General features: G+C 48.9%; 1 protein-coding gene across 3 annotated transcripts; it reads left to right on the top strand.

Annotated features, from left to right (window-relative positions):
- Positions 1-1193: 1193 nt before the first annotated feature.
- Positions 1194-18507, top strand: LOC144951749 (uncharacterized). Of its 3 annotated transcripts, none has more exons than XM_078882097.1 (16): positions 1194-1455; positions 5013-5204; positions 6403-7636; positions 8035-8268; positions 8417-8501; positions 9062-9296; positions 10027-10165; positions 10799-10969; positions 11372-11505; positions 12460-12580; positions 13120-13269; positions 14344-14504; positions 14894-15076; positions 15285-15417; positions 15592-15765; positions 16306-18507. In XM_078882097.1, the coding sequence occupies exons 2-16, from the start codon at positions 5049-5051 to the stop codon at positions 16617-16619; spliced, it is 3624 nt and encodes a 1207-aa protein (XP_078738223.1). In that variant the 5' UTR covers positions 1194-1455; positions 5013-5048; the 3' UTR covers positions 16620-18507. The 3 variants fall into 3 exon arrangements, with proteins under 3 accessions (XP_078738223.1, XP_078738221.1, XP_078738222.1); XM_078882095.1 differs by having other exon boundaries at positions 1197-1455; positions 16303-18507; XM_078882096.1 differs by lacking the exon at positions 1194-1455 and adding an exon at positions 1717-1982 and having other exon boundaries at positions 16303-18507.
- Positions 18508-20869: the final 2362 nt, after the last annotated feature.

The following is a 20869-nucleotide window of genomic DNA, read 5'->3' as shown; positions in this document are numbered from 1 at the left end:
CCCCCCCCCGCATTTTACCCCCCAACTTTCCATCCCAACCCTCGCACTCTCAACCCCCCCCCCCCATTTTTACCCCCCAACTTTCCATCCCAACCCTCCCACTCTCAACCCCCCCCATTTTTACCCCCAACTTTTCATCCCAATCCCCCCACTCTCAACCCCCCCCCATTTTTACCCCCCAGCTTTTCATCCCAATCCCCCCACTCTCAACCCCCCCCCCATTTTTACCCCCCCCCAACTTTCCATCCCAATCCCCCCACTCTCAACCCCCCCCCCCCCATTTTTACCCCCAACTTTTCATCCCAAACCCCCCACTCACAAACCCCCCCCCCCAATTTACACCCCCCCAACTTTCCATTCCAACCCCCCCTCCCGCCATTTATACCCCCCCACTTTCCATCCCAACCCCCCCCCTCCCCCCCCCATTTATATCTCCACCCCCCCTAATTTTCATCCCCCCCCTCCCCATTTACACACCCCCCACTTTCTATCCCAATCCCCCCACCCACAACCCCCCATTTATACCCCCCAACTTTCCATCTCAACCCCCCCCCCCCCCCCATTTATACACCCCCAACTTTTCACCCCCCACTTTCCATCCCCCCCCCCCCCATTTATATCTCCACCCCCCTACTTTTCATCCCCCCAACTTTCCATCCCCCCCCCCACATTTATAGCCCCCCACTCTCCACCCCCCCTTACTTTTCATCCCCTCCCCCCCCACTTATACCACCCCCCCCACTCTCCATCCCAATCCCCCCACTTACCAATCCCCCCATCCCACTTAACCCCCCACCCACTTCCCCTTGCATCTACGATGGGCGAGGCTGTGAGTGTGTGAGAGAGGAGGAGGAGGGGGGGGATTTTTTTTAAATCGTTAAGAGATCGACCACGTGATCCGGCGCGCGCGCGCGCGCTCACACGCCAAACTCCGTGCGAGAGCGAACGCGCGCCTCGTCCAAATCCCCCCCTCCCTCCTCCTCCCCCTGCGCGAGCCTCGCCTCGCTGCTGTGAGACCGAGAGGGGTGGGTGTGGGGGGGGGGAGCGCGCGCGCGCGCGCTACCCGCGAGACGGTGAGGAAACCCCCCCCTCAGCCCCTCCCCCCTGGCGCGAGCGGCTCTCGCGCGCCACCTCTTTGTGTTTTTCCCGCCCTCGGCCGCTGCGCGCGCGCAGCCGTCCCGAGGTGCGTGCGCGCGCGCTCGGGCCCGCGCATGCGCAGTGAGTGTCACGCGGCCGCCATTTCGCGAGAGCGCCTTCTTCCCCCTCTCGCCCATTGCCGCTGCCGCACTCGGTCCCCCCTCCCGCCGCCCTCTTCTTCATCTTCCTCCTCCTCCGTCTTCCCCGCCACTTCGGCAAACGGCGGGCCGCGCAAACTCGACAAATCTCCGGCGGCGGTGGTGGTGGTGGCGAGGGGAGTTGAGCGCCCACCGGCGGCGGCGGCGAGGAGGAGTCGAGGTGAGTGTTGCGACCGACAGCAGGGGGGGCTGGTCGCATGGCGGCGCCGCGGCGCGGTGGTGGTGGTGGTGAGGCGCGGCGTTGTCGCGGCTTGCACGAGCGTGAGGCCGCCTCTAGGTGTCCTGCTGATATCGGCGGGCAGGCGAGAGACCACCAGCTCGGCTACGTATATTTAAATATATTTCTGCCCCTCCGCTACGGCGAGCTGTTATTGTCGCTTCTGCCGCACAGGGGCAGAGTTATGTGAGGCGGGCGGGCGGGTGCGTGGTTGACGAGGCCGAGGGCTGAGGCTGTGGTGATGATGATGTGGGGGGAGATGCCGAGCGGCTGTGGTCGTCTCCCTCTCGCCGATTGTCGTCTTCCCCGCGTCTCGCTGCGTCTCTTCGTGCAAAAAAATCAAAATGGAGGCCGAGGCCCTCCTGATCCCCACAAACAACAGCGGCAGGAGGAGGAGGCGGCGGAGGAAACTCCTTGGCCTCGACTGCCCGGGTCCACCACCAGCACCCACCAGGGTTGCAACCTCTGCGGTGAACATCCATGGGTGGCCGTCTTCAAAAAAAATGTTTTAGTTTTGATGTTAAGACGACATTTGGAAGAGTTTTTGTTTTGTCGTTGCAATGTTTCTCGGGCGCCATGTCGACGATGGAGGGGAATTCGCTTGGAGGGTATTTGACAGCATTGGGGTTAAATGAGTGAATTTACACCATTGGAACCTCATTTGCCAGTATAAAAATATGATAATTGTTTTTTTACCCTTTTATCTGGCAACAAAACTGACACCTTTTTTACAAGGAGTCATGTTTGCATTGACCACGGTACCTGCAGTCAGAATGCAAACAAAAAACACAACTCTGGCAAAGGAGGTTCCAATGGTGTAAATGTTTACCCCGAGCTCTCATACTCTGATGGTGCATTGTCTTTGAGTTGTGCGCCTTTTGGCGTCATCTGGTCCAACACCATGTGAGACTGGGCTCTTAAGAAAAGCTGTCTCGGGTGTGGACCAATCAATTTCAAGTACAGTGCATACATTATCAGAGTTATGTTTTTTGTTTGCATTCCGACTGCAGGTATTGTGGTCAATGCAGACATGACTCCTTGTAAAAAAAGGTATCAGTTTTGTTGCCAGATAAAAGGGTAAAAAAACAATTATATTTTGCTACTGGCAAAGGAGGTTCCAATGGTGTAAACGCTTACCCGAGCTCTCATACTCTGATGGAGCATTGTCTTTGAGTTGTGCGCCTTTTGGCGTCATGTGGTCCAACACCATGTGAGACTAGGTTCTAAGGAAAGCTGTCTCGGATGTGGACCAATCAACTTAAAGGACAGTACATACATTATCTGTGTTATGTTTTTTTGTTTGCATTCCGACTGCAGGTATTGTGGTCAAGGCAAACATGACTCCTTGTAAAAAAGGTGTCAGTTTTGTTGCCAGATAAAAGGGTAAAACTATTATCATGAGTGAATTGAGTTGGTGGCATTTGAGACTTTATATTTAACATGTCCCCCTTTTGTTTGGATAAAACCCCATTCGCAGCCGACGCGAGGATGCGCCAATACACCGCGATACGATTGGAAACTACGTGGTTTAATCCGTGCCACAGCGACTTGGGCACAATTACCGAGTTTAATGAGCAGGGCCCAGGAGTGATGGTGGTGGCCTTTGGTGACCCACGGGTAAATCGGGACACAACATCGGGGCCTCTGGGGGGGGTGCTATAGAGATACAACACCAGGGCCTGCGGAGGGATCTGTGACCGTAGGGACAACAGTACTACTGGTGGGAGGGCATTACGTGGGTTTATGACAACACCATATAGTCAACACCTGGCATCCGTGAGCTGCCCCAGAGGGCCAGCCACTATCTGCCCCATGGCAGTGCAATTCAGAGTGCAGTCGCCTATAACGACGCAGCCCTTGGGTCCTTAAAATATCCCATGTGGAGACTGGCAGAGCCCCCAACACCTGGACCCTAGGGGTGCACCATATGCCCACTCGGAGACATACCCCCCCCCGCACATGTTACAATAAATACTGCTTTGCGCATGATGCTCAAGAATGCGCATTGCTGAGGATCGTCATGCCAACCCACACTGCACAGTGCGCATGAGAGCCCCCCCCCCAATACAGGGGCAGTAGCTGGGTTTGTTGAAGGTCTCGTGATGGCACCATGGCAGATCGTGCTTGGATTTGGGGGGGCTCAATATACAATTTTTTCAGCCCTCATACACATACTGTCAGTGTTGTACGGGTTTCGTGGAGAAACTCGGATTTATGTTTAACTCGGCGGTGTTGCAGTTCTGCAATGCACCGCACGATGAGCCCATTGAGCCGAGTTAGACTCTCGACCTCGGCTCCGCCTATTTCATCCTACGCTGGCCAGCGTGGCGAAATATGGTCAACATACCCAAACAAATGACTAACACGGCGTGTAGAGGCTTTCATCGCGCAGTGGTTTGACAAGGATTTTATAGTCTTAATTCAACGTTTTGAACTACCTCTGCAAACCTAACTCCACTGCTAATGTAAAGTTTTTTTTAAAAATCCTGTATTAAAAGGTTCTTGTAAAATATGAAATAAACACTTCTATTTAAAAGTAGAATAAACAAGTGTAGATTTAATTCCATGAAATCAAGTGAAACAGTGTACAGTCTACCAACTCAAGACTTGTTGTCTTTGGGTAGACTCATGATTGCACTTTAAGGGTACAACCAGGGCCCGGAGTTAGCTCCATGATAGGACCACGTAGAGCCTATACCTTGTGGGGGTTACCCATAGTGAGGCAGCTCCATAATCGGTGAAAACAGGTTAAAGAAAAATCTGAATACTTATGGTGTTACATGTATTCACCCACAGTTGATGGACTGCCCCATATGGAGACAACACTAATGCTGCCCCATATGCCCATGGTGGGAAGATACGCACGTCCCCTGTAAAATTACTGATTGTTACATGATGGTCATAAATATTCACTGTTCATCTCCATTGCTGTAAACCCACACTACACTGAGAAGATGGTAGGGTGGGAGGAAGAGACACTCCCCCCTCCCGCCCCGCGTTTTCCGTATCACATAGTGGGCACCATTTACTGTCCCTGCGGTTTTTAAATATAAAGTGCAGCTGACAGAAAACAAAGGTAATAATTTTGTGCCAGAAATAAGATTATTGTACTTGCATCGGTTAATTTCCTTACCCATAAGGCATCCGCAAATTGGCAAAGAAAAAGATTACGTTGTCAATATCATGGGACCTCCTTTGCCAGTAGCAAAATATGAGAATAGGTTATTTCCCCTTTTTTCTGGCAACAAAAAAAAACATTTTACAAGGAATCATGTCTGCATTAACCACAATACTTGTGGTCAGAATACTCCGAGTATGTTTTTTGTTTGCATTCTGACCACAAGTATTGTGGTTAATGCAGACATGATTCCTTGTAAAAGGGTTTTTTTGCCGGAAAAAAACCTATCCTAACATTGTCAATAGACGTGATGTTTTACTGTCTGCGCATTGTGATTTTGTATGACTTTGCTAACACAGGGTCTCCTGTCCCTCTGCTTTAGAATCTGGGGGGGGTGGGCCAATAGGAGCCGTGGCCGATGGCGAGCGAGGAGGTGGCAGAGGCCACACCCTCTGGCGAGGAGGAGCTGGACGGCTTCACTCGGCTGAAGGACGGGGGGCCGCCTACCCAGGGCACGGGACTCGTGGATGGTGACCCCACATCAAACATACCCAAGAAGCCCGAGGAGTTGGAGGTATGTAGGGGGAAGCCGCCAGCTCGCTGGGCCGATTTTCGCTTTAGTTTTATTATGTGACTGTTACGTCACCCCACTGAATGCACTGCAGTATCATTTAGATTTATGAACAAGTATAACCCGTTAAAACAAAGTTTTTCACTATAAATCCTTTATATGCGTGGCGGCTAGAGTCCTCTCGTCCTCTGGCTTGAGATGGCTGCCACCTATGGGTCAGATAATTGCATGGCAGCATTAAGCAATTGGTAATTAAATATAATATTTTTGTCCTAAAAAGTGTAAAATTTTGGGGAAAAAATTTCACGAACATTAATTGTCACGCACAACGAGTCTGTGTGGAAAATGTCAGCTCGATTGGATCACGGGAAGTGGGTTAAAAAACGACCGAAAGATTTGCACGGTCCTAAGCAAGCAAGCAAGTGAACTTAATATAAAGGATTTAATAATATCTCAAGATTCTGTACAAAAGGAAGGTCTCATTTGAATTATTCTTGCAGGATATCAGAGGTATCAGGTAGTCGAAGGCCATCATGGCAGAGCGAGAGAGAGGAGACAATTTGGTAAAGGTGCAAATTGAGCCTTCAAATAGAAGGGGACTTGGCCATAAATGTAAGTCTCAAGTTTAGACCTCGCAGAACAGCAGAATGGTCTTCACAATACAGACGACCATGGGGAGCAAGTTCCAAAGAGAGGAAGCATCAAGAGAGACGGTTGAGAGACCCTTTGTTGCACATGAGAAACAAATAAAACAATATGCAGGTAAAAGCAGCCGGGAGAGAGTCCACGAGGATAGGGACAAAAATAAGTATATTGTTTGCTTATTTATGTATTAATATTCTGCACATTAATGTTAAAGATTATTTTGTATTACATAAGGATATGGATTTTGAACAATGAGGCCTATCATTTACTTGATGTGTTATTGGATATGGAGCCAGTGGAAGGGTATGAGGAGGGGGAATATTGTTTTGTTTCCAGGTATGGGTGAAAATTAAGTGGTTGCATTCTTGATCATTTGGAGTTTCGAGATGAGGATTTTGGCAGCCCATACAGAAGAGTTGTTAGTTAAGTTGACCAAGCTTTGTGAGTAAATTTAGTGCATGTGTAATATTTCTGTGTATTCTTTTTACTGTTTGATACTTCCTGCTGAGTACATGTGAAATTCCCTCCTAACTGATACATGCATTTGATTTTAAAGGATGGTGACCTGGACCAAGTGCCTCTGGTTTCAGAAGTGGCTCTTGCAGTGAAAGATGGCACTGAATCAGCAGGTGGCACTGTAGTTTCCGAGCCCGCTGACACAAACGCCAATGCCACGATTATGGACAGCGCCGAGGTGATCTCTATCGAGATGTCTCACATGGCCCCCGACATGATGGTGCACGTGATGATCGACGGTGCCTCCGAACAGATTGTCAACATTGCCGCCGACGTCACGGCTCCGGTGGAAGCCACCTCTGTCGACAGCGTTGCTGACGTAACAGTGGCTGACGTGACCGTCGAAGATGTGGAAATGAAGGATGAGACGCTGCCTTTCCATGCTGCTTCAGATGGCGCCGAGGTGATTGAATTCATGGACACCGCTGCGGTGATGGACGTTGTGGAAGTCACGGAAGGGACGGAGGCAAAAGAGAGTGATGATGCCTTTGCCGATGCCGGATCGCTGAGGGTCCTGAGCGTGGAGACCATGGATACTGCCACATCTGGCATAGGTGAAGTGACGAATGTTTTAGAAACCAATTTTGCCACTGCAGTTGCAGATGATTCTATTGCCAGCAGCGCAGCCCAGCCTAAAGAGAACGACGATTCTGTACAGGAGATCTCCGCCGAGGGAGGTTTCACAGCCTACGTGGGCACTGCAGCAGATACCGACGTCGCTACAAATGAACAGGTGTTCACAGAAAGAGACACTGGTGATGAAACCAACTCGGCTGAAGTCGGCGCTATTGTGGAGTCCGTTGACGTTAATGAGCTGAAAGCGGAAACGGCCGACACCACTGATGTCATCGCCGTCATCGTGGGCACAGAGATGACAAACGTGGCTGACGGCAGCAACACCAGTAACGCCGATACTGAAGTGGCAGCGACGACCAGCTTGGGCAATGGCTTGATTGAATCGTTGGAAGCAAGCGGAGTGGCTGGTGGTGCTACTGTTGTGAGTGTATCCGGACCAGAGGACGTTGCGGTCGTGACAACCATAACCGTGGCGAGTCCCCTGGACGTGAGCACTAGCGTGGCCAGCGTGACGGACGTGACTTCGGCGGCGCTGCGGGCCCTGCAGGCCGTGGCCTCGCAACACGTGGGTGGTGGGGCGAGCGCCTCCATCTCTGAGGACACGCACATCATCACGCTGCACCCAGTGAGCCTGGAAGAGACGGGAGAAGGAGGAGGAACCTCCATTGGAGAGATCACGCTCGTGCAGGTGCAGGCAGGTGAGCGTCAAAGTCTGCAGCTCGGGACCACATTGCGCACTTGAGGCATTATGATTCGCCCACTTCCCTTCCAGAGATTCCATGCGTTGTTGCGATTCAGAGATGTTTGAATTCAGGAATACTAATTGTTTTACAGTTTGGTAATTGCACGATTCAATTAATGCATAATGAACTTAAGAATTTATATTAGTCAATGTATCAATGCGGCTTTGCCTCTCCTGTCTCCACACATAACAATTCACTTAATGAAATCATATCGTGAATTTAAGATGACCTAGACAAAAGCAAGTCGTTCCACGTGCAGTAGAGAAATGTGCTTGCAGACCTCGCCGTAATGAGTGTTAAAAGCATGCGCACCTCTCTTGATAATACTCAACATGTACTTTGTGCATGTGGAGGTGGGGACGCGCCACAGGCTTCAGGCATCGTGACACAGGTGGTGCCCATGGAGAACCAGGGCCTGCTCACGGAGATGGTCCCCGTGGACCAGCAGGGCCTGGTGACCGAGGTGGTACCCGTGGAGAGAGGCATGCTCACCGAGGTGGTGCGCATCGGCGAGGACGGCACCGTAACTGTCACCGACGGGGAAGAGCTCACCGCAGACGGGCTCATGGCAGAGGTGGTGCCGACGGGTGTGTGCCGCACAGGTCATGGCGTTTTCTTGCGTCGCTGGGATACCAAGTTGACATTTAATGTTGATAACGTTCTGCATTTTAACGTTACTTAGTCACGTCGCATGAATGAGTTTGTGTGGTTTGTGTGGCTCGTGTGTGCGGACAGGGGAGGAAGGGATAAACGAGGGAATCATCGCTCAGATCGTGCCGGTGCAGGAGGGGCTCGAGTCTGGTGGTGAGGGAGGCATCAGGTGAGTGCATGCCTCTGCTTACTCCACCATTTTCCATTGCGACATCAAGGGTGCATTTAACTTGTACATTCTAACTCTTATCGTGAAATTCATCGTCATAGCCATTTACCATGAGTTTTCTGGTGGTTCATGCAATGTCCTACAACTGAGTCAGCACTGCTGAGGTTGAGTTAGAATTTGGGAAACCAAGCGAGACTAAAGCGGGTTCTCAAGTGCAGTAAGTTAGTATTAGCCCGATTTACCAATGACTGGTCATACAATCATCATGTAAAACTTCAGCTTAACGCCAGTTCTGAAGGTAAAAATCAGATTGACGTGAGACGAACACTTTTGCAGGGCATATACAAGATGTGCCAATAACGTGAATAGACTTGGTAAAGCATTTTCAAAACTGGTTGACTTATCTCATCTCTCATGGCTGTACTCTGACAATATGGTGTGCACTGCTGCTACCAGAGTTCCTTATGGAAATGTTTTCATCTCATAACATGACACTGAAAAGCAACGTCTGATTGGGAGAAAATGTGCGTTTTAACACTTCTTCCATCGTGTCTGCATAGCCACACGCTGCCGCTGCCGGAGGGGGTGCAAGTGGTGAAAGTGGGGCCCAACGGGGAGCTGGAGGTGGAGCGGGCCCCGATGGGCTCACAGGACGGGAGTGTTGACGGGGATGGGATTGGATTACTCATCACTGCCCCCGACCCTGAGGAACGCAGCAAGGAGAAGGACCCAGACTACCAGCTTCCCGTGAAGAAGCCTGTGCGGAAAGGGCGCAAGAACAAGCTGCGATACAAGGCAGGGAACCCTGCACGCAAGCAGACATCTCTTTCGTGGCCTGCGCAAGGACGTGTCACTAACAGCCTCTTTAATTTAAACTGATTTCATCTGTGTTTCATGTTGAATTTGAAATCCAACTGACAATACATAACTGACGTTGGTAATTAATTCGATGGCACCAGGAGCTGTTATTGATGTACCTCGTTCATACTGCCTGTATAAATATGTAATGGCTAGTGGTTGATTTTGTGAAAAAATTAGCAGCACCTGCCCAGGTTGTCTGAACATGACTAAGCACAGCTCCTTGCCATTTTATGTCAGCTGAAGCCAGGTAATATCTGTCGGGTCTGAAAAATGTTCGTAAATGCAAAAATATGAAACTGGATATGGTCTTGGTCAACGGTTATTTCCCATTTGATTGAATCGGGACTTTTGTGGACAGCAGAGGGCAGTGCAGCAAAAGCCATTGTACTGTACGTCCTTACCTTAGAAACACCTGCACTGACCAGCATGACGAAGAATTATCAAATAACCCCTACAACCTGCATCGGTAGCCCCTCGTCTAGCAGTGGATTGACCCAAGGTTGCTGTACATGTTATTGAATTTTGTTTAAATTGCATCTGAACCTCGTGGTTTTGGGGGGCAACGAAGGCACGTGTCAGCGTGTGAATGTGTACGTGTAACTGCTCCTGTATTAATGTAAGCATGTGTGCGTATGTGTGTTGGCGTGCACGTTTCTGTTTTCAGCAAGAGGCGGCCGACGCCGACATCTCGGTATACGACTTTGAGGAGCAGGAGGAGGGGCGTCTGGTCAGCAGCCAGGATGTCGGCGTGGAGAAGGCGATCGCACCCAAGCCACCCAAGCCCACGCGCATTAAGAAGAAAGGTTCGCAACGCTTACACCCGACTTCTGCATGGATTACGCCTCGCATCTAACTGGCCAGCAGACAGTATGGCACGGGGTATAACTAGCCTCTGATGGAATGGGAATTAAACGTGTCTGCCGAGGAGTATACAGGTCATTGGATATGCAAAAATTCATAGATCAAAGGCTATTTTGATATTCCTGATATATGCTTTGAATTTTGTCTAAGAATAGGTTTCGATTTAAAGCGTTCGTGACTGCAGCGACTTATCTTCTTGGTTCTTTCGGTAAAGTCACGTAGAAGGGAAATAATAAAATAATAAAAATAAAACATAAAAAAATACAATTCTCACTGTGAGAATTGTATTTTTTTATGTTTTATTATTTCCCTTCTACGTGACTTTACCGAAAGAACCAAGAAGATAAGAATAGGTTATTTGTCACTGAAGTAAATTATATTAGATTGACTTACTGAACATACTAAACAAAACTCTACATGAGATAAAAACGGATAAACGATTCAAAGAATTTAAAATAAAACCAAAAAATGTAAAATGTTGAATTGAATCGTCACTGAGCAGATGAAATCCGCTTGTAGGGGGATGTATCGATAGATGTGGACTCAGCAGCACATGTTGTCATCACTGTGTCCAGGAGCCAAAAAGACGTTCCAATGCGAGCTGTGTAGCTACACATGCCCACGCCGCTCCAACCTGGATCGGCACATGAAGAGCCACACAGACGAGCGGCCACACTGCTGCCACCTGTGCGAACGCGCCTTCCGCACCGTCACGCTGCTGCGCAACCATGTCAACACGCACACCGGTACGTGCGAGCACAGGCACACACTCGCGCACGGCCACGGCCACGCTGGGCCATCCGCCCACACACCAGAGGTCGCAAACGGGTTTTGATTCCTTACCCGTACCCGGCCGCACCAGGGTCGCAAATGGGTACCCGTACCCGGGTTCCCTACCCGTACCTTACCCGAAATGAGTGACAAACGGTGACTCACCGGTGACTCACGGCCTACCCGTACCCGGCCACACCAGGGTCGCAAACGGCTACCCGTACCTGGCCGGGTACGGGTATCGGGTAGGGTACGGGTATCGGGTATCCGGTTGCGACCTCTGCCACACACCGGTGTGATCATGTGAGCGCACGAGCGTTGATGAGATGTGCCGCTCCCCGGTGTAATGTCTGCGTGTGTGTGCTGGTCGACTGCAGGCACAAAGCCGCACAAGTGCATGGAGTGCGACATGGCGTTTGTGACGAGTGGGGAGCTGGTGCGCCACCGCCGCTACCGGCACACCCACGAGAAGCCCTTCAAGTGCTCCATGTGTGACTACGCCAGCGTGGAGGTAGAGCCTGCGTGTGTCCCCTTTACCCGGGACAGTGCCCTTAGTATTAAGTATCTGGGCAAAAGTTTATTTACTTAACTTCTAGACTAAGACACATGAGTGATGACCCTCCAGAATAGCTCCATTCTATTCTGATTATGCATCCCCATTTCAATTCGATCCATTGTCATGATTCATGAACCCGATTAGATTCAAGAACATACCTTCGGAGCTGCATGCGGATTTTTAAGGACTGCTTCGTAATGTTATGTATCAAGGACCATCTCATATTCACATGCATTGCAGCTCTTGAAATATTGGGTTTTTTACCGAATTTGAAAAAAAATGCTTTTCTTGTTTTTTTGGTTGCTGACCCCAGGGCCACATGAATTAAATATAATCGATTCTGATATGCACGATCGTATGCATGTGTTTTGAGTGCGCAATAATCTTTTTGATGTACAGTAAAACCTCGTTAATTCGGTATTTGATCATTCATATTTGAGGATAATTCTGCATGGCTGCGCTTTGGCATATTTACAGTATTAGTCGAATTGCCATATCGAATGGTCCAATTTTGGCATACACGTGCAGCGATGCCGCACGCCACAACCAAAACAATGACTCAATCTAGTGTTGGCGCGCGTCGTGAGCGTGAGTGCAGACCTGTCGCTTTGGACTTTTCCTTGTTTATGTGCAAGTCAACCCTCTCAGAAATGGATAGAATTGATGCAGGGTGTGTGTCAATGCGTATGGTGTGTGAAGAGTTTTGAGAACAAATTTCGATCTTTTTTTGGGGCAGGAGGCACTGGGGAGTACCATTTGTACATAATTTGGAATATTGGATAATTTGGCAAGGCTAGAGCCCCATACGTGTCGAATCAACAAAGGGTTACTGTATCATGAAATTATGTATCTTGGCATGCCCCGTAATGGCTAAACTGGTGTGTACTACCTGCCCTCTCGTTGCCGCAGGTGAGCAAATTGAAGCGCCACATCCGGTCGCACACAGGCGAGCGCCCTTTCCAGTGCGGCCTGTGCAGCTACGCCAGCAGGGACACGTACAAGCTCAAGCGCCACATGAGGACCCATTCCGGTACGGACGCTCACACCCATCCCATCCCACCTTCCTGGGGAGACGTGGCAGCTGCCACCTCAAATGTGACTGCCTTTCTACAATAATGTCTGTCAATGCTTTCCTTGGAAAATGTGGGTGCGGTTACTTCTGATTGTTTCTATGACAGTTTTTTTTACAGGTTATCCACTTAGAAGTATGAGACGTTATTCAATTTACATAAACTTTGTAATATATTCTTATCAACTATATTATTCACTGTTTCCTAAGTGAATTTAAAACGGTTAAGGACATGTACATAATCTGCTCTTGAGCGGGTACTTGTATTTCAGGGATATGTAATGTTATATCTGTGCTGTAGATTTTTAAACCCTTGAACGTGCACTCTTTCATTGAATAATATCCTGATGAGGATTTATAATCAAATTGGGATTACTTAATGTACATTTGACCGGTTGGTGTCGACAAAAATAATTTAAGAAGCAGACGTGAATGCTGTAGAGGAGGAAGGCCTTACTGAATTAACAGTGCAACGGTCGGCCATGCGTTGGTGCGTGCAGGCGAGAAGCCCTACGAGTGCCACGTGTGCCACGCGCGCTTCACTCAGAGCGGCACCATGAAGATGCACGTACTGCAGAAGCACACGGACAACGTGCCCAAGTACCACTGCCCGCACTGTGACGCCGTCATTGCGCGCAAGAGTGACCTCGGTTAGAAACTACCGCACCGCAGTCACACACCACACGCTGCCTATGGCTATCGCCAAATCATCCGAAGTGTCCCCCACTTTCCAGGTCTTAAGGCGGGTTGAGCTTGGTACATACGTGAATGGGAGACTGGCAGGTGTTGTCGGCTTTGGCAGTGAGATGTTGAGATGGCGATGTTGTGGTCGCCCGCTCTTATGCTTCAACTTTCTCCAGGAAATCCAGTTTCCTCCCACGTGGGAAATACTCACGAATGGATTTGAACAAATATACCAATTGCAAGAACCGTTGAGGCTTTTCTGGGTAAATAAATGTTAAAGTTGTTTTTACCAGCTCAGTGTGGGGTGCCTCTTCCCCCATTAAAAACGTAGGAGCATGCTCAGCGATGCAGTACGCTGAAACGAGGGGTCGTAGTGCCTCCTGCTGTGACGAGCGTGTTTGGAGGTTATTTCTGCTGTTCCTTTTTGTGATTATATTTGATCATTACTCTTGTTTACCCAGGAAAGCCTCACTGAGTTTCAAGACTTTTACAGGATGGCCATGCCAAGTGTTTTATCATTACTCTTGTTTACCCAGGAAAGCCTCACTGAGTCTCAAGACTTTTTCAGGATGACCATGCCAAGTGTTTTATCATTACTCTTGTTTACCCAGGAAAGACTCACTGAGTCTCAAGACTTTTTCAGGATGGCCATGCCAAGTGTTTTTGTTTCGCAGTATGGGGCGATGTTGATATGTGTAATGTAGATATGCGATGTGTATGTATGTTGTACTTTGTACGTAGCCAACTGTGCTAATCGGTTAGCTAAATAATTTGCAGAAATGTTTTCAGTATTGGGATGCTTTCGTCAATACCAGTAACATTGTAACCCAGAAGAAAACCATGCGAAACAGGGGGAGAACATATGAACTCCACACAGAAAAGCACCCGAGTTGCGAATCGAACCTCTCTTGGTGTGAGACCACGAGTGTTATCACTGCGGCCATGCCTGTCATCCTGTTGATTAAATTGTTGTGATGACAAGAAATTATTCCTGTCCCAACCCCGGGCTCCCATCCAAAAAACCCTCACCATCCCTTTAGGTGTTCACCTCCGCAAGCAGCATGCGGTGCTTGAGCGCGAGCTGAGGTGCCGCTACTGTCGCGCCATCTTTCACGAGCGCTACGCCCTCATGCAGCACCAGCGCACGCACCGCAACGAGAAGCGCTTCAAGTGTGACCAGTGCGAGTACGCCTGCAAGCAGGTGAACGCCACCACACACCCAACCCCCCATCACCACACGTCGCCCTGACTCTTTGTTTCCGCGCGCAGCTCACGCTTGCGGTGGTGTCACAGCAGGGGCATTATTACCCCCCGAGTCAAGTGGTCAGCAACCAAAATAATAAGAAGAGACATTTTTGTTGGGAATTTGGTTAAAAAAAATAGCCGTAATGCTTGGAAATATAAGACAGTGCTTAATAAATAACGTTACAAAACAGTCCTTAAAAAGCCGAATTCGGATCTTCCAGAGCCGCAGGTTGCCAACCCTTGCCCACCTCTCAAACCTAGCGAAGGCATTCTAACCTTGTACCACGTGTGCGTGCTGGTGTGGTCTGTGTGTTGTGTCTGCTGGTGCGTGCGTCTGACGACTAGGAGCGACACATGATCATGCACAAACGCGTGCACACCGGGGAGAAGCCATTTGAGTGCACGCTCTGCGACAAGACCTTCCGCCAGAAGCAGCTCCTCGACTTCCACTTCAAACGCTACCACGACCCCAGCTTTGTGCCCACCACTTATGAGTGCAGCAAATGCCACCGCAACTTTACTCGCAGGGTGAGTGAGCAAATGGAACGTGTACGCTGCCACAGCTGGGTCAGCCTCGCTGTTGCAGAGACTGACCCTCGTTGAAGCTGCATTGTCTCAGTCGCGTGTGTGTATGTCTTGTATACCTGAGGTTGCTGTTGGTTACTTGGCGTGGTGAATTGTGCCGACTGACCTGACCCCATTTGACAATTTTGTGGGATGTCTTGCGTTTGCGCAGAGCACGATGATGAAGCACTTTGACATGTGCGATGGCGAGCTGGAAAGTGGCGAGCAGAACGGCAAGGCTCGGCGCGGACGCCGCCGGGGGCGCAAGCGCAAGATGCAGTCTCGCAAGCACGGCTCGTCGAGCGGTGAGATGCCTCCCACTGACGCGTAACGGGGTCAGGCGGATTATTAATGCCCTGGGATTTGAGTGCCCCTCCGTATTATACCTCGAAGTTTATATATTCACCTTGATGCCTCTTCCCAGCGGATGTTAGTGCTGCGCTTTACTCTTGACGTTCTTCTCGCCACTTGTAAATCAGAGTCGGATGAAATGCCCACGGACGAGGATGAGGAAGAGGAGGAGCTGAATGAGGAGAGTGTGGAAGTAGCGGATGAGGAAGTGGAGGAGCCAGAGCCGCCCCCCATGAAGCGGCGCCGTGGCCGCCCTCCCAAGGCCAAGCCAGGCCGCCCCGCCAAGAAGGTGGCTGGCTCAGGTGAGTGAGTGAGCGAGCGGGGTTCTCGGAGCGATCGATCGCCTGTGGTGAGGGCTAGCGGGCACTGATCACAACCACAAGTTGAATCTCCTCCTCCGAGATGGTGACCTCCACAGGCATGCACTGCCTTGAGGAAAGTGCTTTGTGAGCATATCTCTCGGGTTAGCCCCTTGCACTCATTGTAGTCGCACAATGTGTTTTGTGTCCACTAACCTGTGTCAATCGAGTGGTGCTTCAATACACTTATATTCTGTGTAAAAGTCTATGCATATAGGCCAATTGAACAAATATAACACTGCATCTTGCAGGCATTTTTGGCACGTAGTAAAGAATAACTTAAAATTGCAGTGTTGTTCTGACTACACCCTAGTCCTGGTTCTTCAGAGTGTTTGCATGAAAAAGAGCATCATAGTTGATCGAATTCCTCCAGTATAAATAAATATTCAGATTTTGTAATAGCTCGCAGAATGAATTCCTATGGGGACCAGTCTATTTTTTGCACCGTTTGAAGTGTGCGCCCGTGCATATTTGTTTCAGCAGAGATCAAGACGGAGCCAAAGACGGAGCCCACAGACTTGGACTCCACTATAGACAGTGTGGCCTGCGGCATCATCGAGATCATCCCGGTGACGGTGGGCGGCCCCGATGGGCCTGATGACGACGAGGAGGAGGAGGAGGAAGAGGAGGAGGCGGCAGAGGGCGAGGAGGGGGGTGAGGGGGAAGAGCAGGAAGAAGAAGCGGAGGAGGGTGGCGAGAAAGAGCATGTGGTGGTGTTGGCTGTTGAGACGGCGGCAGACGAGGGGCCCAAAAACGACATCACGCCCGAGATGATCCTGAGCATGATGGACCAATGAGTGGTCTCGCATCGCAGCGGGTAAACTAACTAAACTCCACTCTTGATTTATATGCCCAACCCAATCCCGGGCTTCCCACTGAGGTTTGAGAAAAGTGTGTCCAACCAGCAGTTGGTGAAATTAAACTTTTTTCCATGCAATTCACGTGACAAGCGCCCGCTGGGCAGTTGTGATGGGGGGGTGGAATTCTTGGAAAGCCTGGGCCGGCAGGATGCGCGAATGGAAGTGGGTGTTTAATTGGTTCGGTGGGGGGGGGGTTCACAGTCCGAGTGGTTTCTCGTGACATGGACGAGATCGCGTGCAAAATCAAATGCAGAGTTCGACAGTGGCCGTCGCCTGCGCGCATTGTATTTTTCACCTAGCGGATCTTTATTTGTGTAACGTTATTTCTTTGGGAAAATGTAACGTTTTTTTTAGGCGTCGTGCGGAAACGTAACGTAGCGGTGGTACTTTTGCAGCCTTGGTGTTTTCACGAGGGGAAAGAGGTTTTTCTGCCGTGAGAAGACTGTTTCACGGCCAGGGCTTGTTGCCCACAACCTCTTCCAACACCCTTTCCTTACTGTAGAGCATCGCCGATTTACATTTAGCTTTCACACCGTCCATTGCTGTTAGATGTTGGGCACAGCTCTGATGGGGGTTTTTTTTATTCTGCACAAGTTGGAGATTAGTAAAGGGAGGTGCCTGTAACTTTGGCCATGACATGTGGTTTGTTCCAAACAGAAAAATGATGGTTTGTGTTGTTTAAGGTCGTGGTTTAGCTATGATTTTCTAATATTCAATGACAGTACTGAGTTTATAGTTAAACACTTAATTGTTAGTATTTTTCTTTATTTGCCCATAATGACCGCTATTAAAAAGATTCAACACATTGTACTAGAAAGTGGTGAGAAGCCATGGATCTGAGTTTAGAATAATGTAATGAAGATAGTGGTTTTAATAACAGCATAGCTTTGATGGGAAGCCTCACTTTTCGAATGTAAAAGTGTTAATTGATTCTGAACGAATAGCTGATTAATTTCAGAGTAGAATTATGCAAAAGGATATGATAATCGATTCGAAGCGTAGTTTGTGTTGTTTGAATGTGAACGGTCACATTGTCGCATTTTTATTACTCTGAAATCTTTTTAAGGCAGGTGCTTTTTTACCTTTTTCGCTTACTTTTCCATTTTATAATATAACAAAAATGTTGAAAACATTTCCGGTGCATGGTGTCACCTTGTACATGATTCGACACAGACCTTGATGCTGGTAGGCAGTGCTGAAGCAATGTTACAGGCCGGTTTCGACAACCAAACGCTTTTGCTTTATTCTTTGCTCTGAAGTGCTGCCCCCCTCCACCTGCCCGCCGCCCCCCCAAGCTGTCCTGGACTGGTTCATCCATATGCTGAGGACTGACTTGATGTTGGTTGCGCATGTGCATTTTCAAGGAATTATTTGATTTTAAGCTCCACATTGTGCATTGAAAATAACCTGTGCGCTGGGTTGCTGACTGCAGGATGCAGTCCGTTAGGACCAATGTGAATTGCATGGAAAAACGTAAATTTTGTCATACCCTAAGGGAGCAATCCTGCAAAGCTGAAGTGATATTTTTTCTGGGTAGTGTGGAGTTTATACGGATGGGTGTTTGGCATGGATTGGTGGTGGGGTGGATAGGGTGGTGGTGTACGATGCCGTCACACGGCACGGTGGCCCCGGCGCAGGGCAAAGGGCCTGCATTGTGTGGAACTCGTTGGGTCTCGAGTCGCGTAGGAACAATGTGAAGCCGTGAGCCAGCTGTGCTGTTCAGACTTGAGTTGGAAATCCGTCGGGCGAGGACAACACTCTTTTGTATGTAACTTGTTCAGAAATGACCACTGTATGCAGGTTTTCAATAAACAGGTCACAAGTATATCAACAGCTGTTTGTTCTCATTTCATCTGCGGGGGGGAAAAATTAACCCGTAAAAACAAAGTTTTTCACTATAAATCCTTTATATGCGTGGCAGCTAGAGTCCTCTCGTCCTCTGGCTTGAAATGGCTGCCACCTATGGGTCAGATGATTGCCTGCCACCATTAAGCAATTGGTAATTAAATATAAGTTATTTTTTCCTAAAAAGTGTAACATTTTGGAAAAAAAATTTCACGAAAATAAATTGTCACGCACAACGAGTCTGTGCAAAATGTCAGCTCGATTGGATCACGGGAAGTGGGTTAAAAAACGACAGAAAGATTTGCACGGTCGTAAGCGCGCAAGCAAGCAAGTGAACTTAATATAAAGGATTTTAAAAAGGGAAAGGTTGGTGAGAGAACAGGAGGTGGCCAACTGCCATCACCACTTCCTGCAATGTTCACCAGTGTGCCACTTATTGTTGATTAGTTTTTACATTTTATTACACCGCAGGTATTACATTGCAGAGACTAGAATACACTTAACAGTTCTGTGATGCCAAACTACGCTATCATTAAATTATTAGCTGAATTTCATCACGCCAAAGGGACCAGCAGCCGGCCAGCACTACTGTGCAGCTTGGCGTCCCCCTACCACCTTTGGTGGATTTCCTAAGGGAAGGAGGAACTAGAGTAAGAGACCTGGCCAACTCACACCTCGTATTCTGTGGGACCTTTTTAAAGGGGCCCCATTCCTTAAAAATGTATCCTCTCATTCCAATGGTGCTCATTGGTAACTTATACAGCAGTACATTACCCTCGTGTGTTGGAGAACAGGCCCACTGTATGTAGTCATCCTTTTTATTAGCATTCCGTGTTTTGTGTGCGACTGACGTATTTGTTTCATTCTTAAGAGCTGCAATATAGCCAAATTAAGTGAAAAAATTCTAATTTAATTGGATGGCTTTTCATACAATCATTGGTCACCAGCATGAGCCCAAGATAATGCGACTCCGTTAAATGTGTTGTTGTCTTTCCCCCCTTTCCTTAAATGGCTTTGTCAGTCATTACTGCCTTTTGAGTTATAATTCACGTAAGCGTCTCTAAATGTGTACACATCTGAAGGCTGCAAAAAGCAAGGCTGGCATATTTGGAGTGGGGACGTGGCCGCGAGGTCGTGTGTTCGCCGCCTGTTGCAATGTTTGAATCCGGCAAGGTCGCTCTGGTTTGTCCTGCGGGCGTATTCGCCGTACGAATGAATGCACGCCGTTCATGCGACAGTGGACGGTGAATATCCTATGATTCCAAGAACACAGGATGAGATGTTACTATCCTTTGTGCAAGCACTTCCAAGAGTTCGTGAACAGTGAGCCTGGTGAAATTTGGGGAGCGCATCGTCAGTAGTGAACCTTTGGTTCCTAGGGTGTTTCGGCCTTTCACACTATACACCCTCCCCAAAGGCGGCCAGCGACAGGGTGATCAATCCTAGGCTTGCGTCCCATGCCCAATTAGTCATAGGAGTTGCCTTTTTGTTGATAGCCAACATCCCATGATGTCACTCGAAATTAGTAGGCCATCGTGTGCAGGTACATTTTTTAAACACCGGAAAATGTTTGATCATAACGTTGGCCACAATTGGCCTTGCTCAAAAGACATCACGGAATATTTAACGTCCACCGTATTTTACGGTTAGTACACGGGGTGCAAACCGCGAACCCCTGCATCAAAAGGTGAACGCACGCCTGATGGGCCATGTTACCGCTCGCGAAGTGATGTCGGGCGAGATGAGAGTTGAGTGTTCGTGAGTCCATGGGCGATTCAGAGGCATGTGAAGGCATGGACCTGGAGTTAATTTTGTACAGCGGTCGAGTAAACAAAATGTGTTTCTGTAGTGACAATTTAATAATTACGCCGTGTGAATTTGGAATCTTCACGGTCGATGCACAACAATTAACACTACCACCTCGATGAGCATGGTTGGCTATGTACGGTACAAAAGAAGTTCAACAGTGTAAACATACATAGTCCGCATGACTGCGTGGTCGTGTCGCTGTTAATCATTTACAACAATGATAATACTGCACTGTACACAGAATCATAATAAACGATAATTGAATACACTATTAGAATTTACAACCCCGACGACTGCATCACCACTGCGTGTCCGCTGTGACACGTGGATGACACTTGGACATTGACAAGGGAAAGCGTGGAAAGCATTTCAATAAACATGAATCGTTGGTCCAACGATTCGAACTACGTCCGAACGCTGCGCGTTTGCCGGCATGGAAGGTGCACGCTTGGCATTACGCTGAGAGACGGGAAGTAGAACACGTGGATCAGATAAGATATGCCAGTTGCGGATATTGATAATAATACTGGTAG

This window comes from Lampetra fluviatilis, chromosome 63 (assembly GCF_964198595.1).
Source record: "Lampetra fluviatilis chromosome 63, kcLamFluv1.1, whole genome shotgun sequence".
NCBI lineage: Eukaryota > Metazoa > Chordata > Hyperoartia > Petromyzontiformes > Petromyzontidae > Lampetra > Lampetra fluviatilis.
The sequence above is the reverse complement of the archived record's forward strand: the minus strand, read 5'-3'. Positions and strand labels throughout refer to the sequence as shown.

What these genes read in the sequence shown, in the direction of transcription:
- LOC144951749 (XM_078882095.1), top strand. Translation starts at nt 5,049, where the DNA reads ATGGCGAGCGAGGAGGTGGCAGAGGCCACACCCTCTGGCGAGGAGGAG. An exon ending in TGCGCGCAAGAGTGACCTCG is followed by an intron (nt 13,270 to 14,343) that starts GTTAGAAACTAC and finishes CCATCCCTTTAG; the next exon opens with GTGTTCACCTCCGCAAGCAG. An exon ending in ACCGCAACTTTACTCGCAGG is followed by an intron (nt 15,077 to 15,284) that starts GTGAGTGAGCAA and finishes GCGTTTGCGCAG; the next exon opens with AGCACGATGATGAAGCACTT.